General features: G+C 51.4%; 1 protein-coding gene across 4 annotated transcripts in view; it reads right to left on the bottom strand.

Moving 5' to 3' along the window:
* Positions 1-23,291, bottom strand: part of MSI2 (musashi RNA binding protein 2) — a 387,038-nt gene that overhangs the window by 51,149 nt on the left and 312,598 nt on the right. For all 4 annotated transcript variants that reach the window (XM_068531153.1, XM_068531154.1, XM_068531155.1 and 1 more), the window contains exons 8-9: positions 19,876-19,958; positions 3,586-3,700 (exon numbers count right to left, since the gene is read on the bottom strand). In XM_068531153.1, coding sequence (XP_068387254.1) covers positions 3,586-3,700; positions 19,876-19,958 — 198 coding nt within the window. The remainder of the gene's footprint in view (positions 1-3,585; positions 3,701-19,875; positions 19,959-23,291) is intronic.

Genomic DNA, 23,291 nt, shown 5'->3' with positions numbered 1-23,291 from the left:
GTGGTGGTCTGATTCCCCCTTCTGCCTGGACCTCAGGCTGAGCTGGTTCCCAACTGGGGACACATTTGGGGACCTCTCAGGAGGCCCCGTCTCAGCAGGCATCTAGGTGGCCTCAACATAGTAGCTGGGGAATTCAGGAGGGCTGGGAGCTGATGAGGGCTGGAGTCCAGTGCACGGATCTTGTTGGGAGGTAGAAATTCAAAGATAATCCAGCTCCCTTGGCTGGGGGTCCGAGGAGGAGGCTGCAGGTGCCATGGCACAAGTCACACACAGATGCAGGTCTAGCTATGTTCTCGGTCACCAGCAGGAAGGGATCCCAAGTGGCAGGGTGTTGGATACCTACTTGGGTGGTAATTTGCCTGGGGCTCCCCAGTACCTTACTAATAACAGCTCCCAGTCTGAGTATATATTACTGTATTTTGTTGATTAGAAGACACACTTTTTTTTTTTTCCCCCCCACATCTTAACATCCTGAAAGTGGGACCCATCTCACAATGTGGTTTAGTTAACAGTATATATTTTTTCTTTCCGGATGGTACACAAGGTGCATTCCACCACCCGTGGCAGCTTGAACTTGACAAAATACGGCACTGGTTGGGCATGATACGGCTTCATTTATCCTCAACAACCCCATGAAGTGAGGGTTCCCATATCCCTAGGGATGGGGTAACTGAAGGACAGAGAAGACTGTCCCTCCGAAGTTACACAGCTGACAAGACAAGAAGTCCAGATCTCCTGATTCTGAAGTCCTGAGCCCTTTCCTGTGGTCCACACAGCCCGCCTTGGTGGAAGCCGGACCCACACCATCAATTCCACCCAAAGAGCTCTCTGCTTGCTTGGGGGTGGAGGAGCGCCTCGGTGACCTGAGGGGGCCTGGCTGGGGCATGAGGGTTTCGCCTGGTGGCAGCCTCAACCAGAGCTATGTGGGCAAAAGGCCAAACCCTTAAGTAGCAAGGGTTTGGGGGATGGGGATGAACTGGGGGATGGGGATGAACTGGGGGAGGCTATGACTCAAGAACTAATAGACTCAACCACAATGACATTTTAAACCAGCTATTACTACCTCTTTACTGCAGCTCAGGGAAGTCATAACCTGAAACATGAGAGAACAAAGTCGGGGAAGATGAGTGAGTACCTGGCATCCATCACATTTCCATCCCTCAGAGAGCAGGAACTAATCAGATGGCGTCTGGAGAAGCACAGGGACCATGTGGGTCTGCCCACCACCAACTGTGGTCCAAGCCACTCGGCCCACCACCTCTCCTCACACACGCGTTGCCTGGACCTGCCCAGCAGCAGCCTTGATGGCCGTCGGGGCTCCACACTAGGACCCTTGCATTCCAAGCTATTTCTTCTGCCTGCATTGCCCTTGGCTTGCTCATCCTTCTCATCCTAGCTGAGATGTCACGCCCACAGGGGGGTGTTCCCTGATTCCTCCAACTAGTTTCCATTCCTCATTATGTGCCCGTAAAGCACCTCACAACTCTATTATGAGTAATAACGTATCCGTGTGATGACCTGTTAAATGTCACCTCTCTCACTAGACCACAAGCTCCATGAGGGCAGGGACCACATCTGCCTTGTTAGGCACTGTCTCCCAGTGCTGGCCCTGGGCCAGGAACACAGTAGGTGCTCAAGGACTATTTGCTGTTGAATGCCTCCTGCAGTCAACAAGGCACCTGCCTGGGCTCCCATTATGAAACCATTGGTCTGTGGAGCCCCGAACCCTTGCTTGGCATCTGGGGAGAATACAGCACCTCACCTTTGCTCTTTGGCAACTGACATGAGTGAGCTGGCTTTGCTCCACACCTCTGCTTCCCCAGGAAGAAAATCTCCCCCAGGCAGGCAGAGAAAACCATGGGTTACATGATACCTCACATAAAGGGTATCAAGTGAGAGGCAGAAGGGTGGGGGCACTTCCTGAAGATCTGGATCCTAAAAAGCCCCCCATTTGATGCCCTAGGGACTTTATACTCATCATTTAAAATTCAAGACTCTGAAAGCCAGCAGGCAGTAATGGGCTCAACTCTTTTAAGATTTTATTTTAACATTTGGAACTATTAATCCATTTGGGGTTTCTTTTGGGATATAACATAAGGTAAAGGCCACATACAAATTATTTTTAGAGCAAGAGCTACACAAGTGTCTTACAGTCAACCAGGAAATAATTCTCATTGATTTTTAAAAATTAATTTCTTTATAATAATTAAACTCATACATAGAAACACATTTAGTTTAGGCTCCTTAACTTTTTCTGTCAACAGTTGCCTTCCTATATGCCACACTATTTTAATTACTGTAGTTTTGGACTATGTTCTGATATTTGGTCAAACTCTCTTTTTTCTCATTTCTCTTTTAAAAAGTTTTTCTTATTTATTCTCATGTGTTTCTTCTTCCAGATAAGTGTTAGAATCATTTGGCCAATTTTTAAAGAATTAAAATAGGAATTTTCCTTGAAACTCTGTTAAAGCTAAAAAATTAGCTTTAACATCTTAGCCATTCTGAGAATTCTCATGGCATCCTTTTCCATTTTTTAAAGCTCCTCAAAATAACTTTACCTGCCTTGTTACTTCCTCAGACAAATAGATACAATTCTTTTAAAGATCTAAATTCTAAAGCCAAGAAAAGTTTTATAAATTTAAAACTGAGCCAAGAATGATTTAAACAGCAGCAAATCTGAAAATACATAAAGAGCTTATCAAACGATGTAGAAGAGGGACTCTTAGTCAAACCAAATGAAACCCATTAAAACTAGACAGACCGTGTGCCTGAATGGAATTTTACCATTAACTACCATTTATCCCATTTAATTAGTATTTTCCCGACACACAATAACTTGCACTAAAATACCGTTCTCTCGCCTTGAAATTTCTAATTATTGTTGCGACCCACACCATTATGCTTCTCCACTGCTTTCTCCATCTTTCATGCCATTTAAGCAGCAAGATTTCCAATTATCTATGCAGGACGGACAGAGATACCTTTAAGGATGGGGCATAATATGCAACTCAATTTCTCTAAAAGCCAGGAGAGATCAGTTTTCATCAGAACAAACATACTTTGTCTTTCATCATTTTTTTTTTTTTTGCAAATAAAGAATAAAACAGGTTATTTAAGACACCCATTTAAACACAAATTTTGATACCCCAAGAGAAAAATGTTAATCACTTAAATAGACAGGATTATCACCCACCATTACCACATCCCCTCCTCTCCCAAGTTTTAGAAAATGTAGCCTTGGCTCACATAAGTTAAGCCAGCCAGGAGTCCATAGGTCTTTAAGAACTCCCAGTCAGCAGAGAGGGCTGAGGCAGAGTAACCTTTCCTCATTTTGAAAAAGGGGGTGGAAATGGGAAAAAATAATATCAAATACCTTCTATGAGCCAGGCATGGGACAAGATGCCTATCTATCTAGTTATCGGCCTATCTATCTATCTATCTATCTCTGCTAATTTAATGGTCACAACTGTCCTGTAAGAGGGATTATCACCCTCATATACAGATGGGGAAGCTGAGCCTCAGACAGGTAAAGCAGTTTGCCCAACTGGAAGGTGACCCAGTCCCCAGGGTCCAGCCCAGACTCACCCAGCATCCCCATGCCAAGCATGAAAGCATCCATGGTATAAGGCAGTCCCCGGGCCCGGCCTCTTGTCCCAGGTGGGAACATGACTTCCTTCGGCTGAGCCTTCTTACATTCTACCTGTTAAACAGAAAGGCGAACAAATGAGATGCAAATGAATTCCATGTAAATGTCAAATGCAGAACTGATCTGGTTACCAGCTAAGTTATTTTTAGCCTTGCTCCTTACTCACTGTAAAAACAGTCATGCCGAGTAAATGGCCTGCAAAATAAATATTGAAGAAAACACACCACTTGTGCAAATCCTGCAAAAACCTACAAGGATGAGATTGGGTTTGGAGGGGCGGCAAGGACATCAGCTGAAGATGCACAGGCGTGGGCTGGAGCTCAAATTGAAACCTGCGCAGAAGGCGTGAGAAGGCGGGCGATGGCTGTTGGATGCGTCTGTGAATAATAACAACAGCAATAGTAATAATCCGTCATTATCATTCAGCCCTTTACACATTCCTCTCGGGCTCCATCAGGTCAGTGACTCTTCATAGCAGGCCACTTGATCCTGTCTCATTAAATAGACAGGCCAGTTAGTCTTAGCTCCATTTCACAGATGAGAAAACTGAGCATCAGAAGGCTTGTGTAACAAGCTCTAAGCCATATCCCAGCAGGTGCAGCCCCGGAAGCTGGATTTTTAAAATTTCTAGGTCAGCGATGCCACCATCTCCATAAAACCTGCCCCAGCACATTCCCGAGGGAAGTAATAAGATTAAACACGGATTACCGGTTTCTCACTTTGCAGCTAGGTCTTCAAGTGGTTGCTAATCTTTCCTTTCTGTTTCCCCCTCTGCCTCCAAAATTTCTTAATCCTATTCTGCTCACACCCAGAAGTCATTTACTTAACAATCTTAATGATAGGTAATACAAACCCTAAGAAGTAAGTAAAACTGCTGCCTGCTGAAGTTCCTACACTGTTATTACTAGTGTTCCTTAGGCCCTTGATCAGCGCTTACTTGCTTTTAGTTTACAGATAGACTTAACAAGCCTTGTTAGCCAGTAATCAATCCCATTGCTGATGAAGATGGGATGTTGTAGAGCAAGGCAGGAGTGCTTAAAGCTGCAGGGACTAACAGCATGACAGCCTGATAGTGATGGGGAAAAGACAAGAATCAGGTACCTTATTTTAAAAAGCAGTCTGGGGCCATACAGTATAGGAGCCAAAACTTCACAAAGCTCAACAGCTGCTGAGGGTCACTATCACACAGAAAATTACTACTGCTCACGGCATGTCTGAGAGATGAAGAAAAAGTTAAATTGTGTGCAATGTACTTTGTTTTAAAAAGGACCTACACGGGTTATCCGTTATGGAGATATTCTCATTCCAAATACTTCAATTAAAAAATATTTTAGGGCTTCCCTGGTGGTGCAGTGGTTGAGAATCTGCCTGCCAATGCAGGGGACACGGGTTCGAGCCCTGGTCTGGGAGGATCCCACATGCCGCGGAGCAACTAGGCCCGTGAGCCACAACTACCGAGCCTGCGCGTCTGGAGCCTGTGCTCCACAACGAGAGAGGCCACGACAATGAGAAGCCCGCGCACCGCGATGAAGAGTGGCCCCCGCTCGCGCAACTAGAGAAAGCCCTCGCACAGAAATGAAGACCCAACACAGCCAAAAATAAAAATAAAAAAATAAATAAATTTATTAAAAAAAAAATATTTTAGTGCTTAAGGCTAGGGGGAAGCTTTAATTACCTAAAATATTAACTCCTCTTTCTTCAAAGACGCTGGATAATAAGTATTTACTGTTGCTCTTTAAAGAATAATAACCACGCATGCTTTAAAAAAATGGACAAAATGGTTCAACAGTCATGACTGATTATGTTTAATACAAACAGTTTTTATAGAGTCAAAGGAAAGAGATGAGCATCTCCACAGAGAAATGGGTAAACGACTCGAACAGGCAATTCAAAAATGGCTAATAAAGAAGCATACGTTCCCAAATGTGTGCTTTCTGAAACAGCAAAAGCCATAAATGTATACACTTCCTGCAACCGAGAAATCCTACTTCCAGGGATTTACCCTGCAGGGATGAGGCTATTCACCACAAGCATTAATTATAATTTTTTTTTAAAAAAAGGAAATATCCTAAATGTCCAAGAACAGGGAGTTAGGCCGAGTTTGGTTCATCCAAGCCGACTGAAAGCTACGCAGCTACGGAGAAGGCCGATAATAACATACGCGGGTATTGGGAAACCCTCAGTCCCGGGCAAACCAGGACAGCTGGTCACCCTAACTGCAAGAGGTGGGGAAAAAAGCAAATTACAGTGCCTTTGGAAAATAAACAAGTGTATATATCATATAGGGGAAAAGTACTAAAAAATTACGCCGAAGTTGTCTTAGAGTGACTTTGTTCTTTACTTCCATTATGCATTCTATTGTTGTTGTTTATTCCTCCAATTTTTTTGCTTCGAGCATTACTGTTGCAAGCGAGGTGGGGTGATTCACAAGAAATAAATTCATCAGAATTGGGTCTTTTCGATTCCTCTCATAAGCCCAGAGCTGACACTGTGCTCCTGGACTCCAGATCCCATCCCTGGGACTCAGAAGCAGGCTGAGAAGCCTCATTTGCAAGAGGCTGCCTGAGCCTGGGGAGACGGGTGTGCTCTGCAGAGGCAGACAGAGGCAGACAGATAATTACCTAACGCCAACACCGGGATCTGGAATAATACGCTAACCAGCTCACTTCCTAATAGCCCTATCGGTGACAATCTACTGCATTGTCTTATGAAAACCTGCTGCCTGTTTCTAGGCAACCTGATCAACGAAAATTTCAGGTTTATACAATTTTCATTTAGGAACCATAAAGGTTAACTGACTGTAATGCGAGTATTTTAAACAAACCCACCTCCTCTTCCTCTCACAGAACAGGGCTGGCAGCTCTGTTGAATTCTGCTCTGTCTGGGCTGGCGATGTTTCGGGCAGCACCGGCTGCGTGGGTTCTGTCAACCCCTCGCCGTGTCAACAGTGAGTGCTCCCGGAGGCCAGGGGCCGTGGCACACGCTCTCTCTGGGGGACCCCCGCACGTCCCGGGCACTTGAGTGACAGGCAAAGGCAGCAGTCGCACTAGGGTGCCTGGCCTGGCCTGGCTGGCACGAAAGGCTTCTTGAAAGATTTCTCAGGACCAGGAGGCCTGCCCCCAGCCCTCACTACCTCTGATGATCTCATATGAAGAAAGCACACAAAAGGGAAAAGAGGCATAGCTTTTCTCCCCCCTGGATCCTGAGTCCTTGCAGGGGGCCTGGGGCTTGCTGAGGGTGAAACTCTGTCCTTCGCCCATCAGACTGTGAGTTCTCAGGGCAGGGATCAGGGTCTGCCTCTACTTCCTGGTCCCTCAGTGAGGTTCCATACAGAGCACGGATTGACCTACATGCTCCTTCAGGGAGACCCAGTCTACTTGATGCCATGGTGCTGAGGAACGTGACGTGCCCAGCGAGCGTTAGGCAGCGGGGGTGCAGAGACACACGAGGCAGGGCCCCATCCAAGGGCCGTCAGTCTATGAAAAGAACAGGTCCTGACTGCCTTGTTCTCCTAACATTAAGGCAAATATGCATCTGTCAACCTGTCCTTTGTCACCTCTGGGCCCGTCAGTCTCTGGCACCTCTTGAGTGAGCCTACATTTGAGTCACCCCCATCCCCGCTCTCCTCCCACTGGGCCCTGGGCAAACCAGAGAACTTGGCAGGAGCACCAGAGTTACAGTCAGAGCCAGAACTCGGGGAACCTGTCCATCTCCGCAGCTCCACGCACTCGGTCATCTGGCCACACGCTGTCCCAGTTTTCTGTTGTTGTGCAACAAACTCCCCCAAACTTGGTGGCTCTGAGCAATAATTTTTCATGCTTCCTGGTGGCTCTGAGTGCGGAGTGGGCCCAGCGGGGCTCTTGCTTGTGGTCGCTCATGTAGCTGCGGTCAGATGATGGCTGGGGCTGGAGCCAGAGGAAGCCTGCCTCGGAGGACAGCCAAGATGCCTTCTTCCCTCCCACGGCGGGCAGCGGACGCTGCTCTGGCTAAGACTGTTCATCGTGGCTTCTCCGTGGCACTCGGTCTTCCCCCAGCATGGTGGCTGAGTCCCAAGAGGGAGTGTCCCAAGCATGAGCGTCCCAAGGGACCCAGCTTCTTAACTCAGCCTTGGGAGTCACACTGTTTCTTCCATCACCTTCTACTGGTTACACTGGGCCAATCCTGGATTTGGTGTAGGAGGGGGACACTCTCAAGGACATGCATGCTGGGAGGCCTAGGTCATAGAGGCCATCTTTGGAGACTATCTCATGAGATCAATGGAGAGCAGTGAGCAGACAGGACAGCGGGACCCTTGGTGACGGGCTTGCTGGGGGCGGTGGGTGCTGAGGGCTGCCTTCACCGTGGGGCACAAGGCAGGGCACTGAGGCTCCCTTCCCAGGGCAGCCCCAGAGACACTCATCTGGCTCCCCAGGTAAATAGAAGCAAAAGAGGAGTGGTTCTCCTGGTGACCAGATCTGCTGCTTCAGCTCTTTCAGCACCGTCCCTTTTACGGTTAGACCCCCTCATTTATGGTAAAAGCTCCCCACCACCCACACCCGAAGTGCTCACTCTCAGGCAGCCCTGGTGGGGGCAGAGTCTGAGGAAGAAACATCTCCGAGGCTTGGGTCTCAGGTCTCCTCAATCAACAGCTCAGACCCCACCTCTGCAGCTTCTCCCCACGGCTGCCATCAGTACTGTTTCAAATGGCAGCTGGAGAAAGTCATCTGGTTGGAGGGGGGCAGAAGATGGAGTGGGAGTTCCATTTGGATCTGTGCTCGTAAGAAGCCTCAGAGGCCACCTGTGACCAACTGCTCACACCAGGAAGATGAGGTCTCCATTTTCAAGCTTCACGGCTGGCAAAGCCACAAAGGAACCCCACGCCGGGGTCCAACTGCCAAGACATGCCAACCCCCCCAAAGCTAGATGGATTTGCTTTAAAATTCCAATCTCCAAATATGCTACTTTGCTTGGCAAACTGGCCTTGGAGGAGAGGGTGTGGCTTCCCTGTAGCCCACGCGGTGACGGGCTCAGAAGGATGACCTGGCTGAACCCTCTTCAACGACAGGACTTCTAGGCTGGTGGCTGTCCCTCCAGAGGGTGAACGGAGGCTACTGTGAGGGTGACGCGTGGTCTCTAACCCCCTGTGCAGGCTGCTCATTGGTGTGGGTGCCTCCGCCCATCTGGGTCCAACGCAACTCAGCGAGGAGGTCTGTTTCTAACTTTATATTTAGAAAGAACTTCAAGAGGACAGCACAAAGGACACTGCACACCCCTTATCAGAGTCACCTGTTGTGAACATTTCGTGGCTTCTGCTTTATCATTTGCACACTCTTTGTCTCTGTCTATAACCATGTATTTTCCCCTGAACCATCTGAGAGGAGGCTGCATACGTTACAGTTTGCGTTTCCTGAACATAAAGACATTTTCTTACATGAGCACAGTACACTTAGCAACCTCAGGACATTTAGCGTCTATAAAATACTTGTACCTAATCTGCCTTCTGTACTCCTATTTTGCCAGTTCACCCAATGATCCCTTTCATAGCAGTATGCCCACCTTCTAGAACAGGAAGCTGAGGCCCACGGACATCATACATGGTGCCTGTGGCTTCAGAACCAGTCTATGTCTGGCTGGGTTTGAACCCAGGTCCGCCTGGTGTCACGGCCCAACCAAGGCAGTGGGCCCCGTGCCACCCCCTCTCTAGGGGTGCGATGCTTGGCATTGGCTTTGCAGAAGGCGCTGGGACTTCAGCGGGGACAGCTTCCCTGAGCTACTCTGAGTGGCCGCTCTTGCCCAGCTGGCCTGCAGCCCTTGCTCAGGCAAGCTCCTTGCCAGGCACCTTTTGGAAGAGGCTGGCAGTCTGAGAAGGATGCCACGGTCTGGGAAGTGAAAAGGCTTTTGCTCTTCCTTGGTCTCTACACAAACGGCCCTGGTCAGCACGTGCCCCAGGGCCAGGAGGGAAGCCTGGCCCGGCCTCAGTCTGGGGAAACCCAAGCCCCGCAGCCGGGGCCTTGATTTACCACCCAGGACAAGGAAGATCTGTATGGCCTGAAGAAGCCAGCGTTTGCAGCTTCACTTCTTGCCCCAAACAGGTCATGTTAGAACCACTTACTCCTCTAGGGAGAGAGGGGCCTATTTCAAAGGATAAAATAGATCTCAAAGAGATCAACCTGGACCACGTGGCTGGCAGGAGGGGAGGGGACAGCTGTAGGTCAGGCCTCTCGGGGCGGGCGAGCGCTCGGTGGGGGATGGCCTGTGGCTTCTGCTGTGGGTACCATCCTTCTGGGGAGCCTCCCGAAAGACACAGACACCTGCCCACCGGCATCTCCTCTGACTCAAGCTGCACCCCCTCCCCAGCCAGGTCCCGGTGGGCTCCAGGCCAGTACTGCCTCTCTGAAGCCCCAAGCTGACCGTCTCCTGCGGCCCCCAGGCTCCGAGCGGAAGGGTGATGACACTCAGGTATAAAGATTCTGGGGTCCTGCCCCGAGCCAGCAGCTCCCCAGCCTCTCCAGTGAGGCAGGCGGGGTGAGCTGCGCCCCAGAAACCACACACAGCCCCCCACTGTCGTGTCCCCCATCACAGCCTTTCTTCCTCCTGCCCGCTGCTCTCTCTTGCCCTCTCTGCCAGTCACAAGCCTTTCTGGAGACTCCAGGAGGGTGGACCCTTCACGGGGCTCGTGCCCTCAAGGATCCTGCAGAGTAAGATAAAGCCTAGGCAAGCTCCTTGGGGAGGAACTGAGTCTACTGTCCCGCCCCGGGCATGGTGCCCAGAGTCGGCCTCAAGAGCACGGCGGCAGCTGCAAATGAAGATGAGGGCCCTTGTCCCACCATCACTCAGAGTTTCGGGACGGCAGCTGGGTGAGCGCCTGGCCTGAGACACCATCACGCCGGGGGCAGCAACCACACCCTGGAAATCCTGGCAGCCGCCCTGGGAAGACCCAGCCCTTGACTCCAGCGGGAAAGGGCATCCAGCCATCTGGCCATACCTGCACCTCACCAGTGCCCGCTCTTGTGCCCTCTGCCCATGCGGAGAGGACCCTCAGCCAGGCAAGACCGGAAAGTGAGTGGAAGGGAGGTCCATGTCCCTTCCCTGCCTTCCTCCCTTCCCCAGACATCTCCATCAGACACTGTCCTTGTAGACAGGGAGCAGCGTGTGACCAAGCACCAGAGGACCCACTTGTATGGATAAGTTGTCTTGTTCCAATGCAAAGGGGTCCTCACAGATAGGGGACCCCCCCCATGGAGTCTAAGGAAGAGGGGGTTACTGTGCAAACCGAAATGGAAATGCCAGCCTGGGAAGTGAAGGAGGCCAGCAGAAACATCTACCTTCAAAGGACACACGCTTGCTACAAGTGGCCCAGACCCATTCGTGACAAGCACTGAGAGTCCCACCGGACATAGAATCTTGACTCCCCTCTCTGGTCAGCAGAATTACTCTGGAGAAGAAGGAACATATTGTTTATTGAGCACTCCCCATATGCAAGGCATAGTCACGACATCCTCATGTGTGTGTAAGTCTCTGTGTATACATGTATTATATAATGTAGAATATATGTCATGACACACACATGTAATGCACATAAAGCACAGCGCCTGGCACACAGAAGTCCTCCAAGAATGCCCAGTGTTCTCAACACCCTCACTAATCGACTCCCCATTTCTTCCGTGAGTTGGCCTGACTCACCCCATCGTTAGAGTAGAAAAGGAATCTGAGGCTTCGAAGAAGGATTTGTCCAAGGTCACAAAGCCAGATAATGACACAGCTAGGATTCAATCCTAGGTCCTCCAATTCAAAACCCCTGTTCCCGCCTCTCGGCCTCTGGCCAGCCCTTCCCTACCTCCCTCTATCCACCCCTCAAGGCCCATTCGGAAGTTGTTCCTCCCACAAGGCCATCCCCCATCCTAGTTCCAGAATTAATTTCCCCACCACTTCCGGGACTAATTTCATCCACTGTTTCCTCTGCTCAGTATTTTATTAAAATCAGCGATGGCGAAGTGAAAGCGGTCATAAACCAATACCATTAGCACCTCCTATTCAGCAGGCAGGGCTGGGTGGGGACACAGATGAATTCAGGATGTCGCTCAGAGTCTGGGCAAGGAGTGGAGAGGAGCTGGTCCCTAACCCTGTCCGGAGACACGTGCCCAGTGTCCACCGCAGCCTCCAAGGGGTGCCCAGATCCAAGGGGCCCTTGTCCTGCAGCCTAGCCTAGAGGCTAAGGTCCCTGGTTTCGTCTCTGCTCCACTGCCAGCTCTGAGCTGGGACCAGCTGCCTGACTTCTCTGTGCCTCAATTTTCTCATCTGTATAACAGAGTAACAGCAGTGCCCACACCACAGGGCTGCAGTGAGCTAAGAAATTAAACTAGCTAATCCTATAAGTGCTCGCGCTGGATAAAGTTAGCTGGGTCACACCTGACTGTCCTCCACATGGAGCCTAGGTGCGAGCCTTTCAAGGTGATAAAGCCAGTTCGCATCTGCGCTTAAAACGTAAATTCCAAAGCCTGGGGAGCACAGCAGAAGGGAGAAAGTGGCCGCCACCCCGCAGGCTGAGAGATCTGGCATGCCGCCACTAACTTTCTCCCTGACCTCCCCAACCTGCTGGCCGGATAGGCCCGTCTTCCTGCTTTCATCAGCAAGGTGTGCTGAGGGAGCTTCCCAGGCTGCACTATTTGGGGAAAAAGCTGATGGTGGCAGCAGCAGCTGTTTTTTTTTTTTTTTTTTTAATTTCTGGGAACCTGCAAGGGCATTTCAAGGTGAAAAGAAACCTCAGCCTCCAGCAGGTGCCCAAATTCTGCCACAAGCTGCGTGTTTATCCCAGTCTGTGGTGGGCTTTGCCAGAGACCCTGCCCAGGCCTAATTTCACTTCTCAATTCAAAAGAAAATAAAATAAAAGGGCAGCTTGGGCATCGGCTCACACGTCCCCAGGAAGTCGGGCAGGGCAGGTGAGTGCAGTCAAAGGAAGAGCAAGCCCCAGAGAAGGGGAGCAGAGCAGCCTCTTCCAGGCGTCTCCAGGCCCCCTCCCGACCCTGTACCCCCTGGGAGGCAGGGGTAGCACACATGGAAAAGCCCAGAGGCCTTCGGCACTGAGATACTGAGAAGGATGCTCCGCTCTCCCCAACCCCCCTGCAATGACCTCACCAGAGGACAGATGAAGGGCAAACGAGCCAGAGCTCAGGCAATGGGGAGGCCACCTCCCTGCAGGCCAAATTACTTCTGCCTAAAGAGCAACAGACATTTACCACCCAACCACCGCAGCCCTCCCCGCTGCCTCCCCCCACTTCCCTCAACACAGAGATCCCGCTGCTGGCACAACAGAGCTGGTACAAACAGCTGATACACAAACGGCACGTGTGGATGGGTGCGCACGCGTGCGCGATGGGGGGTGGGCGGGGGAAGGCCCTCTCCCTCTCCCGCGTAAACACGAGATTCATTTATTAAGTGCCTCTCTGGCGTTTCCTTTTTTTTTTTTTTTTTTTTTTTTTGCCTTCATCCTGCTTGTTTAATGTTACATTTGACATTCTCATTTTATAAATGGCAACAGAAGCAGAATGGATGGCTAAAATTAGCTTACGAGTGAGAATGACGCTACAAATAGGATGGTGAACACAGAAGCCTAGTTAATTCCACCCACATTACCTCCCCCTCCCCATGCCCCCCACTTTTGGGCTGGTGCCCAACTGAGCTCTCAGGCCTCAGGCTGAAGAGGGGCAGCTGGAGGCAGGGGAAGCGTGCTGGGTCACTGGGGCACCCTGCCGGGGTCAGCACTCACCCCAGCCTGGGGCCTCCGTGGACCACCTGACCCAGCACCACAGCCCCGAGTCCAAGAGGCCAACCCAGGACTCTCCTGCTCTCTCGTCCTCCTGCCCTCTCCCACCCAGAAGCCCCCGTTCTGGGGGTTAATCCCCCAACTGTGCCCCAGCTGAAGGTGGCAGGCCTGAGATCCCACCAGGCTTTGTTTGACCTTAGAAGTGGGGTTTTTGTAACCTCTCCAAAGGATGATTAAGTGGAAATGTCCGAGTCAGCTTCTCTGGGACCTAGAAAATCCCATCTGCGGGGGCCCCTTCTGCTCTGCTCTGCAGGCTGTGTGCCTTCCCCTCTCCTGCGGGACCCCACCCCCCCGGCCCCCTGGGCCAAAGCATCAAGAGTACCCACCCTCACCCCCTCCTGCCCTGGCGACTCAGGTCCCAGACCTGCCCAGGTCTGCACACCTGCATTTTACTGACTTGTAATCTGTCCAGGACCGCCTTACCTTATGATTACATCTTTGTTCAATATAATGATTCTAAGAATAATGATAGTGATGATGATGATAATGATAGCAAGAAGACTTATCACTTTGATAGAGCGCGCTATGGTCTGGTAAAACCCTTCGCAAGTCCTAGTTCCAGCAGTCTCTATGGTAGGTGACACATTACCTGTCTTACAGAGAGGAGGGTCGACGAAGCACAGAAGCCAAGTAACTTGCCCAAGGTCACAATGAGTAGCAATTAGTGGCTGCATTGTGGGGCATGCAGCAGTGAGGGGTTCGTGGCACCACTGTCGGGAAGGCCTCTTGGATTGACAGCACTCCATTCTGAACGTTCCTTCACTCCCCACCTGCTCAGTGCTTGGAGCCCTCTAAGAATGAAGGCGCTGCTACTTTCCGCAGGCTGCTACCCCAAACCCTGGCGTCTATTTGCTGTCCCCACCCCCCTGTCCCCCCCGTTTCCCCCCCACCCCCGGCCAACTAGTAAAATGCTGACTCGATAGTAATGAACCTCGGTGACCACTTGGCTGAGAGCCTTTCCTTGGGCCCACTGAGATGAGCAGACCGCCTGCTCTAAGCTGTACCAGTTTAGGTCAGGAGTTGAAAACTACGGCCCACAGGCCAAATCCAGTAGCCACTTACTTTTGTAAATAAGGTTTTATTTCAACATAGCCATGCCCATCATTTACACGCCATTCGTGGCTGCTTTTTGCCCTATGATGGCAGAGTCGAGCAGTTGTGACAGAGACGTAGAGCCTTTGAGGCTTAATATATTTACTATCTGGCCCTTTACAAAAAAATTTGTTGGTGCCTGGCTTAGGCCAAATGGAGGAAACTTGCAGTTACTAAGGAGGTTTTCAGGAAGGCCTGTTCCTTCAAGGCTACCAGATTATACACCCGACAACAGAGCAGGCCAAGACCTCCCAGGGCCAGAAACTGAACCAGCACTTCCTATAGGCTGCCAAAGGCAGTGGCCATCATCCGTCCCATCTTTCGGAGGAGGAAACAGGTACAGACAGGTGGAGTACTTGCTGGGTCACAGGATAACCAGTGGTGGGTCTGGGATTTAGGCTTGGGCAAGTCCTGGGTGCTTCTAAATGACCCGGCAGGTCCCAACTTGGGGACAAGGACATGCGACATCACTCAAGGATCCAGCCCATCACCCACTGGATGAGCCTCACACACCTGCAGTCAACGCTCCGAGACCCAAGTCAGAGGGGAGGCCCCGACACTGAGAGCTTCCTTGGGAGGTGATCTGGTCTCTGAACACACAGGGAGTGTGCAGTGGTGCCAAGAGTCCCAGACCGGCCTGGTGATCCCGGGCCAGGCCAGCTCAGCTGGCTGCATGCTCTTCGGGCCTTAGGCCCCTCACTCCCGAGTTCTTTCCTTCTGACACTGGATGGATGATTTATGACCCAACCCCCCACGTTATCTCATCAGCAGTGATCCTCGCCAGTGCATTCAGACTTTAATGTGCATACAAATCACTGCGGATTTGTCAAAATACAGATTCTGATTCAGTACATCTGGGGTGGGGCCTGACACTCTGCATTCCTCACAAGCTTGCCAACTGCTTAGCAATTTTCATAAGTTGGATCAACTTAAAGGAACAAGGAAAGGACTTCTTAAAGGAATTCTATAGTAATCCTTATATAAAGCAAATAAAAACTCATCCTTATATTTACCAGTCAAATCGATCCCGATTTTTCAATGATGAAGTTTGTCTAAGGTGGCAGCAGGGTAGAGTGGGAAGGACCCAGGGCTGGAGCCGGAATGACACAGGTTCAAATCCCTGCTCTGCCCTTAGAGCCATGGACTGTGGCAGTCCCTTCACGGCTCTGAGCTCTACTGTCCCCCTCTCTACAATGGGACAATGACCACGTGCATGTAAGCTGCTGGCACAGTGCCTGGTGACCGCCGATGTCCTGCTGTGGATCACAAGTGCCCCTGCCTGGCCCCTTTCTAAATGCACCCCGAGCTCTCAGCCGGTGAGGCGGGCGTCGCCTCCGACTCCTTGCAGATGGGGGCTGAGCCAGGCCTCTGAGGGGCCTGGCAGGTCTCTGTCAATTCCCACCTGCCTCCCTGCAGCGCCGGGAGGCCCTGGGAGGCTGTGCTGGTGACTAATCAGGCAAGTGTCCCCGCTGCTTCAATCAGGGCCCGCGGCGGGAGGGACGTGTCGTTACTGCACCAGCGCCGGCTGGCTGAGTGTCCGGGGAGGAGCCCCCTCGGGACGGTCACCAGGCGGCCCTGCGTGCGCATCCGTGTGTTTACTGTAAGGAGCCATGTTTGCGCCGCGCTCTGACTGTGCCAGGTCGGAGGACGCGGCTGAGTCTCATCGGTCAGGCCCTGAGCTCCGGTGGCAGCCTGCTGCCCCCGTGCCCCTTGCTCACCTGCCTCTGGGGGGTGGGGGAGACGCCTGTGGCCGGCAGGGACCCCTTAGAAGCTTGGCCCTTCTTCCCAGCTGGGAATCCGGCCCCGAGCGAGCCTGTGTCCTTTGCCCTTCTCTTAGGAGAACTTGGAACCACCCAGGCCACAGCACGGCTGACTGGGAGGGGTGGTCAGTGGCCTTGGAAGGCTGTAGCCCAGTGAGATGACCCTTCAGGTCTCTTTCAGCCTGGAGAACGGGGAACAGCCTACTGGGTACAAATGGTGAGCTCTGGACCTTAGCTTTCTGGGCTTGAAATCTGCTGCTGCCACTCGCTGGCCATATGGCTCTGAGCAAGCTGCCTAACTTCTCTCTCTGCCTCACCTTGCTGATCAGTCAAATGGGGATGATAATTAGTACCTACATCAGATGTGGGTGATAGTCAAATGACATACATAAAGCAAGCACTCAGCAAAGCATGGAGTTAGCTCTCAAAAATACTGGCTGTTCGTGGGATCTCGTGTGGGAGCACCAGGTGGGGCTCTCTGCCCATCCCCCTGCCACCGCCGCCACGGAGGCGGCCTCTGCGCTAGCGGTGGGGGTGTGTCAGTTCCTGAGGTCCCGGCTTCCCCGCTCCTCTGCAGCCAGAAGCATTCGTGCCTGCTGCTGGCGGTCCTGGACGTCAGGGAAGGGCCCTCATTTTAACAAATGTCCAGGAGATTCACCAACCAAATTAGATGGGAAATGGCTTTGGGAACGATAATGTGCCTCACTGTCACGTGGTCCCTCACCCAATCCTTTATTCGTTACACAATTATTTGTACAGGGCCTACTGAGTGCCAGGCCCACGAGGACTGGGTTAAGGACCAGAAGAGCTGGATTCGAGTCCTATCTTTGTGACTCATCATCAGTGAGACCTCTCCTCTCTGTGAACATGAGAAAATGGTAGCTCCAAGGACTCTGCGGGGACGGAGAGGGGGGTGGTGGTCCCCGCAGCTCTCCGTTCCTGCCCAATTCACAGAGAGACTGTGAGGCTTCCGGGAGATCTGTCTTTACAGTTTCGAACCACAGTCCAGTTTACACAACACTCCTACGTACGTTCTCACAACCGCCCCTGTTTCTGCTTGGCAGTCTCTGAGTTCTCAGTCTTTCCGATCTGTCATTTGAATTCTGTCCATAGCACAGTTTAAATTCATTTCCTTTTCTTTGGGCCTCAGAAGTAGAAACCAGTATCCCAGAATCCAAAGCAATTCAGGGTTCGGGCTTCTCTACCGATGCGCTTCTAATTCCACCCTTCGGAGGAGGGGAGCTTGCCGGAGAAGTCCTTTCATCGATGGTGATGTGGACCATGGCAAGAGCTAACGTTTATCAAGCCTGACCCTGTGCTTTTGCTTGTGGTATCTCCTCCAGGCCCCAGCCACCCCACGAGGTGGTCATCACAGGCCCTGTGACCAGCAGTGACCCGCTGCTGCTGCCTCCCAGCACCTCTAAGTTCCCCTTTAGGGCGTGTACCTGGTGGGGGGTGGGCTGGGCGCCTGCAGTGACGCCTCCATGGGCTTCTGTGCTCCTGACCACTCCACCCCCAACCCATCCCTCTTGCCTGCTTCCATTTCGGCTTCTTCTCTTAAAAACAACTACCGGCCCCAGATTCGAAAGAAAACAGAAACCTCACGCTTTGCACACAGTTACCTGCACCTGCCATAGTCGGCCTCCACCTGAGTGGAAAAGAAGGTGACAAGTGTGAAAGACTGGGGACAATGGCTGCAAACCTCTCTGCCTTCAGGCCAGCCCACCGGCTACCTTTCTGGGGCTGAAACTCTTACGTTCTGATTGTCCCCCACGTCATCTGGGGATTCGCCTCCCCACTTCCAAGCTCAGACAATCGTCTGTACAGTTCACCTGGCAGCCAATACCTCAAGGCCTGTGCTCCTTCACTATCTGGGTGGCCCTGGGGCATATCCCCTGGGCCTCTGTTTCCCCACGGGAACAGTGGGGAGAAGAAAGCCTTTTCCCACTTTGTGTCTCAGGCTCGTTGCCAAGCCAGTCAACAGTGAAGGGCCGCACATATGCATTTGTGGCGGCACAGCGAGGCCTCTTGCCAGTCTACACCGGGCCTTCCCGATGAACCGTTCCGTTAAGTCCTGCCAGGACAGGCATGGAGGCTGCCAGCGCCCTGGGCTGCCCCCTCCACTCCCCGCTGCCCAGGCAGCCCTCAGTGGAGTCCGTCAATAGCTGGCCTGGCTAGGAGAGACAAGGTCTCCGGGCACTGGAAGCAGGTTTCCTTTTAAGCCTCCTGTCTCTCTAGACCTGGGTTATTCCTACACACTTATCTCCCCTATACCATTTTAATGCCTGAGCTGACGCCTCCATACCACAGAACGCAAAGAAATAGTATTTTCATTTCAGATGCAGATGATGGCTAGGAACAATACGAACAATATTATTTTAGTGCCCTGGGAAAAAATTAGCAAGTCAAATATTGAATCAGGCCTGTAGCACCACATGCTAAGCAGATTGCTTTGATCTTATCCATGCTAAAAGCTCTATTATTTAACTTAAAGTCAGTGAACACATATCGGACCAATATACAACATGTATGTGAATGCATGTTTCAGAAGCAAAGGAATGTTTTGACTAAAGGAAGAAAATATCAAAGTTACAGCTGCAAGTGAACACAAATTTGCCCTCCCTCTTCTCTTGGGGCTGGAGGTTCTGCTGGCCAACCAAAATGTTTTGGCTCTCAAGGACCTGCTTATGGCTCCGGAAACACCTGCTGAGCTCCCATTTTTTCTGGAACCAACAAGGAAGGGGTTTCTCACCCACCTACTCAATTTGAAGAAGGGAGTTTGAGACTTCAAGCCGGCACGCATGAGCTGCACATGGTATGGCGCCCTCTGGTGGCCATTCCTCTGGGAGGCCTGCTGGCCCCCCAAACTTCAATGATCCAACCCCCTCCTTGTTGAGGGTGCCCCGCCCGGAAAAGGGACTTTAAAGGGCCAAAAGGAGGCCAAAGCGGCTAATCATGAGGGTAAAACTATCTAGCTGATCGGAAGGGAAGAACGTTAATTACCCAGCAGGGCCCAAAGAGAGAGAGAATCTTATGAAGATAAAACTTCATATATAAGATAGACCCCCTCAAAAGCCAATCTAAACAGCAAATGCACACCCTAAGCCAGGGGTCAGCAAATTACAACCTGCAGGTCAAATCTGCCCCCCGCTCCCCCGCTACCACTTTGGTAGAGCCCAAGAGTTAGGAATGATTTTTTACATTTTTAAATGGCAATCAATCAATCAATAAAAATTTGTGACATGTGAAAATTACATGAGATTTCAATTTCAGTGTCCCTAAACAAAGCTTTATTGAAACACAGCCCTGCTTATTCATGTATATATTGTGTGAGGATGTTTTGTAGCTGGACAGTTAGTTGTATGGCCGGCAAAGCTGAAAATATATCCTATTTGGCCCTTTACAGAAAAAGCTTCTCAACTCCTGCCATTCACAGAGCTGAACTGTTAGTCTGGTCCCTACGCCCACCCTGCCCACCTTCTAGCATGACCAGGCTGCAGCAGTCTGCAGGACAAGGGGTGTATATGGGGGAAGGGAGACATCATCACATTTCAGCGCAACCCCTACCAACTTACCATTTTATTATTGATTTCATGGAAATGAATCTCACAGACTTTCTCCACAACGTCTTCATTCTCAAAAGTGACAAAGCCAAACCCTAAAGGAAAAAGGAGGGGAAAAAGACAGAGAGGAGAGGTGAGTTCAGTTCCCTTTGGCCCGCACGTCTTTCTTTGATGTCCTGTGGTGGTGACAGGTTCCTGGGATGAGGGCAGATGGATCCCTGGGAAGCGCCTCCAGCTTGAGGAAACGATTTCTAATTTGTACAGAGCACCCTTCCAACAGTGAGGAAAAGTTAATGATTTCACCCCCCAGGCGGCGGGCGCCTGTGGCTTACATTTGCCCGGAAGCAAACAAGAAATTTACTTGTCTGTTATTTACAAGGGTCAGAGCCTGCGGCTCATGGCAGGAGGCAGGCGGGTGGGGGACGACCATGGCGGATCACCGTGGGGCCACACTTGCCCTTTCCGCGACTGAATGGCCAGACCTTGGGTCGGCCTCCAGACGGAGGCGGTTATTTGTCCTTTTCTTCCTGAATTACTTCCTCTAATACCTCATCAGGACATCCTGAGGCCTGGAAGAAACTATTAAAAGTTTCAGGCCTCTGTTCTGCGTAGGCATCCTTTTTCTAGTGCTGCTTCAAAAGCGCTGTGGATTTGGGGCAGTTTAAGACTGTTTGATGCCTGCTGTCAGCCCGTCAGCTATGCACTGTATTTACTCGGCTGGAGACCGGCTTTGCTAGACAAGCTGCACTGAAGAATTTTGGCAGGCACCCGCTGCTCAGCATCCTGAGTGCCTCTGGCTACCCTCCTGCCCCTCGCTTTCTTCTCCTCCCGCCCCCGACTGGGTTCCAGCACGCTGCCCCATCTGTGACCCCACTCGGTAAGCACCGCTTTGACACACAGACCCACTCACAGGATGGCACCCTGCCTCGGATGAAACAGGATGAAACGCAGCTGCAGTGAACACGTGCAGGCGCACAGACAGCCTGAGGGGGAGGCAGCAGACCTGGGTTCCAGTTCTGACTTTGCATCGAACTTATGTGTCATCCTGGGAAGCCCCTTCCCCCCTGAGCCTCAAGGTTTGAGACTGGACTCTGGGTCCCCCCTCAGGTCACAACCCAAATCTCTGCTACGGACTGAATGTTTGTGTTCCCCCAAATTCATATATTGAAATCCTACGCTAACGTGATGGTGTTAGGAGGTGGGCCGTTGGGGGGACATTTAGGTCATGAGGGTGGAGGCCTCATGAATGGGATTAGTGCCCTTATACAAGACATGAGAGAGCCTGCTTTCTCTGCCCTCTGCCATAGGAGGATACAATAAGACAGCCGTTTGTAAACCAGGAAGAGGGCCTTCACCAAAAACCTGACCATGCTGGCACCCTGATCTTGGACTTCAAGCCTCCAGAACTGTGAGAAATAAATTTCTGTCGTTTGTAAGCCTCCCAGTCTATGGTACTTTGTTAACAGCAGCTCCACTGACCAAGATACTATCTTCCGCAAAGATATGAGCCTGACCGAACACAAGTCTGGGCACACCAACCAGGAACACAAAAATCAGAACCGCTCTTTTTGTATTATGATAATTAGTGCTTCCTGTCAATGAATACAAATACAGATGCTCCCTTTTCAAGCCTTTGTGTCTACTCTGGGCCCCAGAAATCCCAGGTGGGGAGAGAATCTCTCAAGACACTCTTTTCTCCAACCTCCAACTCTACCACCCCAACCTTCTAAGGAACAGCAGGGAATAGGGAGCTGAGGGCACTGCACACCTATATTACAGCTCCTGCAGGATCTAGAAGATTCCTCAGGAAAGGAATGGAAAAGGTCACTCCCTGCTCTCAAACAATTTCCAGTAAAACAGAGGGCTAGGATCACCACAGAGTCGGCAATCACGATCCTTATGACGATATGTAATTTATTACCACACACCAAATACCAGGTTGGTATTCCCAGCCTACACAGCCCATGCCCAGCCCACTACAGACATGTAAGGCTGGAGGTCAGATCCGCCGTGAGGGGCACACACAAGCGTTCGCTGCACGGGGTCAAAGTTGGCAAGTTTCTCCCAGTTTGGTCCTGGACAAGCTGGGTCTTTGGACCCAATGATATTTTGTTTAAAATGAGGCCCAGCAGGAAACCTTTCACTAGGTTTATACACCCCCTCTAAAGCAGGTCCCTGCAGAGAGAGCTACAATGCCGACCTTCTCTTTGGCCCTTGGTCCCGTGTGTTATGTGCAGAATGGGACGAGACCACACCCAGAGGCAAGTCTCCGAATGATTTCTCTTTGGGCTTTGCTGTGTTGGCTCCCCAAGCCCCCCTTCAAAGGGGCCTGAAAACCATGGGTTAAACTCTCACCCAGGCTGGAACCCTTGCAGCACACAGAAGGGGACTGGCATTGTTTTGGTTAATCCCCTTTCTGGCCACCCTTCTAGAGCCCAGATCCTAGTAGAAGGGATTAAGATGCAATACCTTCAAGAGGTCCTCCCTCAAAAGGGAGGGTGAGGTGGCACAGCACAGGATGCAGGAATCTGCTAGCACTGGCTTCAAGGACAATGGCTGGGCTGGGGCCTCATTCACTCTGGGTCCCCAGGATGCACAGAGCCCCTAACACACAGCAGCTGGTGGCTGAGAATGACAGAACGAGCCATTTCTGCTCCTCTAGGGCCTGAGCATCTCGCTAATCTGTGTCACTGCCTCCCCCTCAAGACTGATTCAGCCCTTCTCTGGGCATAAACCGGCTCCCACCCGTGCCAGGCATCGTGGAGGACCCCGAGACCAACAAGGCAACATCCTTCTTCTCAAGCAATTCGCTCTCTAAAAGGCACAGGTCAGAGGTTCCCACTCAAGAGGAGCGTCTCTCCTGTGCAGACCTCACCCCTCCCTCTCGACCCTCACGTCTAGCCTATGGGTAATTCCGGGTCTCCTTTGTCTCTGAAGTTGCCCCTCTGGCCTGAACTCAGACTGAGGCAACATGCAAACCCCTAAACGAGCCAGGATGGGCCAGTTCTTAGGTAGGGAGAGAACCCCACTGCTAATTAGGGTGAGTGCAACGGGTTGAACAGTGGCCCCCAAAAGGTATGTCCATGTCCTAACCCCTGGAACCTATGAATGTGACATTATCGGGAAAAAAGGTTTTTGCAAACGTAATTAAGTTCAGAATCTCAAGAAGAGATCACTGTGGATTTAGGGTGGGCCTGCCACCCAATGGCAGGTGTTCTTAAAAGAGAGAGGAGAGGTAGAAGTGAGACATAGAGGGGAGACATCCACGTGAAGACGGAGGCAGAGATTGGAGTGATGCAGCCACAAGCCAAGGAATGCCTGGAGCCCCCAGGAGCTGGAAGAGGAACGGCTGTCCCCTAGAACCTGCAGAGGGACCATGGCCCTGCTGACAGCTTGATTTCAGACTTCTGGCCTCCAGAACCGTGAGA

Source organism: Eschrichtius robustus, chromosome 20, assembly GCF_028021215.1.
Source record: "Eschrichtius robustus isolate mEscRob2 chromosome 20, mEscRob2.pri, whole genome shotgun sequence".
Classification (NCBI taxonomy): Eukaryota; Metazoa; Chordata; class Mammalia; order Artiodactyla; family Eschrichtiidae; genus Eschrichtius; species Eschrichtius robustus.
Note: the sequence above shows the minus strand (reverse complement) of the source record. Positions and strands in the feature narration are given on the sequence as shown.